The sequence below is a fragment of the Egretta garzetta genome, unplaced genomic scaffold (genome assembly GCF_000687185.1).
Source record: "Egretta garzetta isolate BGI_Z169 unplaced genomic scaffold, ASM68718v1 scaffold101, whole genome shotgun sequence".
In the NCBI taxonomy this organism is placed as follows: domain Eukaryota; kingdom Metazoa; phylum Chordata; class Aves; order Pelecaniformes; family Ardeidae; genus Egretta; species Egretta garzetta.
In genome coordinates this window covers 538,412-541,216 of record NW_009258666.1, presented here as the reverse complement: position 1 = coordinate 541,216, position 2,805 = coordinate 538,412, and the positions used below count along the sequence as shown (strand labels likewise).

The 2,805-nt window shown below is 62.5% G+C and overlaps 1 protein-coding gene across 1 annotated transcript in view; it reads right to left on the bottom strand.

Annotated features, from left to right (window-relative positions):
- Window positions 1-1,708: 1,708 nt before the first annotated feature.
- CRYBG2 (crystallin beta-gamma domain containing 2) overlaps window positions 1,709-2,805 on the bottom strand; it is a 37,994-nt gene continuing 36,897 nt past the window's right edge. Inside the window, exons 21-23 of the mRNA XM_035904017.1 lie at window positions 2,445-2,639; window positions 1,905-2,064; window positions 1,709-1,797 (exon numbers count right to left, since the gene is read on the bottom strand). Coding sequence (XP_035759910.1) covers window positions 1,709-1,797; window positions 1,905-2,064; window positions 2,445-2,639 — 444 coding nt within the window. The remainder of the gene's footprint in view (window positions 1,798-1,904; window positions 2,065-2,444; window positions 2,640-2,805) is intronic.

Here is a 2,805-nt window from a genome sequence, read left to right as displayed (position 1 = left end):
GCGCTGCTGGTTGGGAGTGGGGCTCTCGGCTTCTGGGGTCTCTGCTAGCGCGGGACCGTACTGAGAGGATTTTCTCCCTCGGCAGCGTCCCTGCCTGCCTAACCGGGCTGAGCTTGTGTGTTTCGATGTCCCTCCGCGGTTTCCAGGCACTTAAGCGGCACCACAGGTCCAGCTGAGACTGTATAGGGTGGCGGCAGCATCTTCCCTGCGTGTCTCTTGGGCCCTCGCTGCCCATTTTCTGGTGGTCTCCTTTCCCTTCCTGCCAGCACTTCTGTCTGATCTGGGGATGGGATTGGGGTGCTTTAACCTGGCACTCAGTATCTGCGTGCCTGCTGGTTCTGCGGGACTGGCATTGCCTTCTTTGAGCAGTGGGTGGAAACGCTGCCCTGCCTGCTGCCCTGCCTGCTGCCCTGCCTGCTGCCCTGCCTGCTGCCCTGCCTGGCACCGCTGCCTGCAGGCAGTGGTTTGGGCTCAGGCCAGCAAGAATCTGCCTGCCCGCTCCGCTCTCCTGTCCTGCGGTTACCGTGTCCTCCTGCCCAAACAGGTCTTGGGACAACTGGGGTCACGTTTCAGCATAAAGACGGACATTTGATGACGGCTGTTGCCGAAAGCCAGAGCAGTCACTGGCCGGCTGGAGACGCCTGGTGTAAGGACCTTTGTGCACCTGAGTCTGCCGAGGAAGCCTCCCGGGGAGGCACCGCGCCGTCTGTCGCTGCCAGAACAGCCCCATTTCGCTGCGGGGTTGATAAGTGATCACTGCCCGACTGTGGTGATTCTCCCCAAACTGGGCTCAACCTGCTCAGCAAACCGGGCCCTTGCCGGCAGCCGTCTCCTTGCCCCAGCAGCGAGGACAGAAGCGCTTGATGTCTCCATGTGTCTGTATTTCTCACCCCGCATCCCTTTTGGCTCTGAGTCACGTCCCCGGGGAGCTCCTGCCCTCACCCAGGTGGAGATTTCTGTCCCAGGGACCTTGAAGATCAGTGACCTGAGCCATGACGCAGCTCTGCAGCGCAGACACTAAATGCTGCTGAAGCACAGCTCGCCCTGGGGTGAAGCCCCCGGGGCCCGCAGCAGCAGCAGGCTGGGCTCCCCCCTGAGCTGGGGGTCTGGCAGCCCCTGGTGCTCCAGGGGGCACTACTTGGCCTGTGCCTCCCTTCTCAAAACCCAGGGCCCTGGTACTGCTTGTGGCCCGTGGACACTAGAGGGCACTGGGCTCCCATCCTGGCAGCAGGATTGGGCCCAGGACTGTGGGGCTGGCAGCAGACAAGGTGCTGGGGCTGGGGAGGGGGGGCAGCCCCTGGGCATGGGGGCTGCCAGGCTGTGGCCAGTGCAAGGGAGAGGACAAGCACACCAACCACCCAGACAGAGCTGGCCTGGACGAGGGGAGCTGTATCTTACACACGTACATAAATACAGTTTGGAGGGGGAAGCTGGTGAGGAAGGGGCTCTGCTGTTCTCCACAGGGTCCTGTGCCAGGCATGTCTGTGGGGTCCTTCGTGAGCGACGTACGGGGCTTCCTGGGAGGGAGGTGGGGTGGTTGCCCCTCGTGATGGAAGGCATCCTTCACGCCAGCGGGCAAGGCAGAGGGGTGTAGGGGTGTTTGGGGTGCAGCGTGAGGGAGGACTCCCGCCCCAGTGCGCGGACGCTGGCAGGGTGTCCCCGTCCTGTCCCGTGGCACTTCTCCACGTGAGGGCCACACGCCGCCCTCTCATAGCACCTGTACGTCCCAGATCTGTGTGGGTCTTGCCTCAGCCACGTCCCAAACGATGGCATGGTCCCGGTCGTAGGATCGGCCACCTGCGGAGCAAGGGGAGGGTTTCAGGAGGGCAGACCATGCTCCTGATGGCGGTGAAGGGGTGGGTGCCCCATCTCACGGCCAACCCTCCTGTTTTTGGGGGCCTCACCCTTTATATCGAGGACCATGTCCTCGAACATTTGGCTGTGGATCCGTCCCTGAGAATCGATGCGCCAGGTCTGACGTGGCATCCGGGTCTCGGACCACAGCACAGCCTTCGAGCCCTTCCCGGCTGGCCCGATGACTTGCAGGCTCATGCTGGGGGCCACCTGCAAGGAGCAGTGGTGGCCAGCTCAGCCCACTCCTCTCCATCGCCTCTACCCAGTGTGAAGGCTTGGAGCTCGGAGGGGTTTCCCTGTCAATGCAGCTGGTGCTGGAGTGGGACATGGAAAACCTCTTGGTGAGAGGTGAGGATGATTAGGGTGGTGGAAACCCCTTAGGGGAGGCAGAGGTGCCTTCACGTCTCCAGGGGAGACTTGGGGAGGAGAGACCCAGCCAATCTCTGGGGACAAGGCTGAGGTCAGCTGCTGGGAAAAGGTGTTATAAACCCTAGAAGATGGCAGTGGGGTGGGGAGTACCCCAGCAGGAGTCCTGCCAGGGGCTCCCCTGGTCCCCTCCGCGGCACTGGCCGTCACACATGAGCCCTCACCTGGTTTTTGATCAGCCCGTCCTCATAGTACCAGATGGAGCTGCTCTGCTCGCTGAGGCTGGAGACCACCACACGTCCTGCCTTCATGTCCTCCACATCATCGGGGACCAAGAGGTAGAGCTCCAGCTCCTTGCTCCTGATGCGGAAATAAATCCGTCTCTGCAAAGAGGGAAATATTTTTTGCACCGAAAAGCCCTGCTGCCTGCACCTCCGGCCCCAACACGCCGCGGCTGGCTGGGGAAAGACCTCGCCCAGCCTTTGGCTTTGGGAAGGGAGGACCCTGGTCCCCTGGGGCAGCTGCCCAAAGTGTCCTCCTCATCCCCCCAGGAGGTCCCTGCCTCTCCCCAGGGCGATGGCTGGT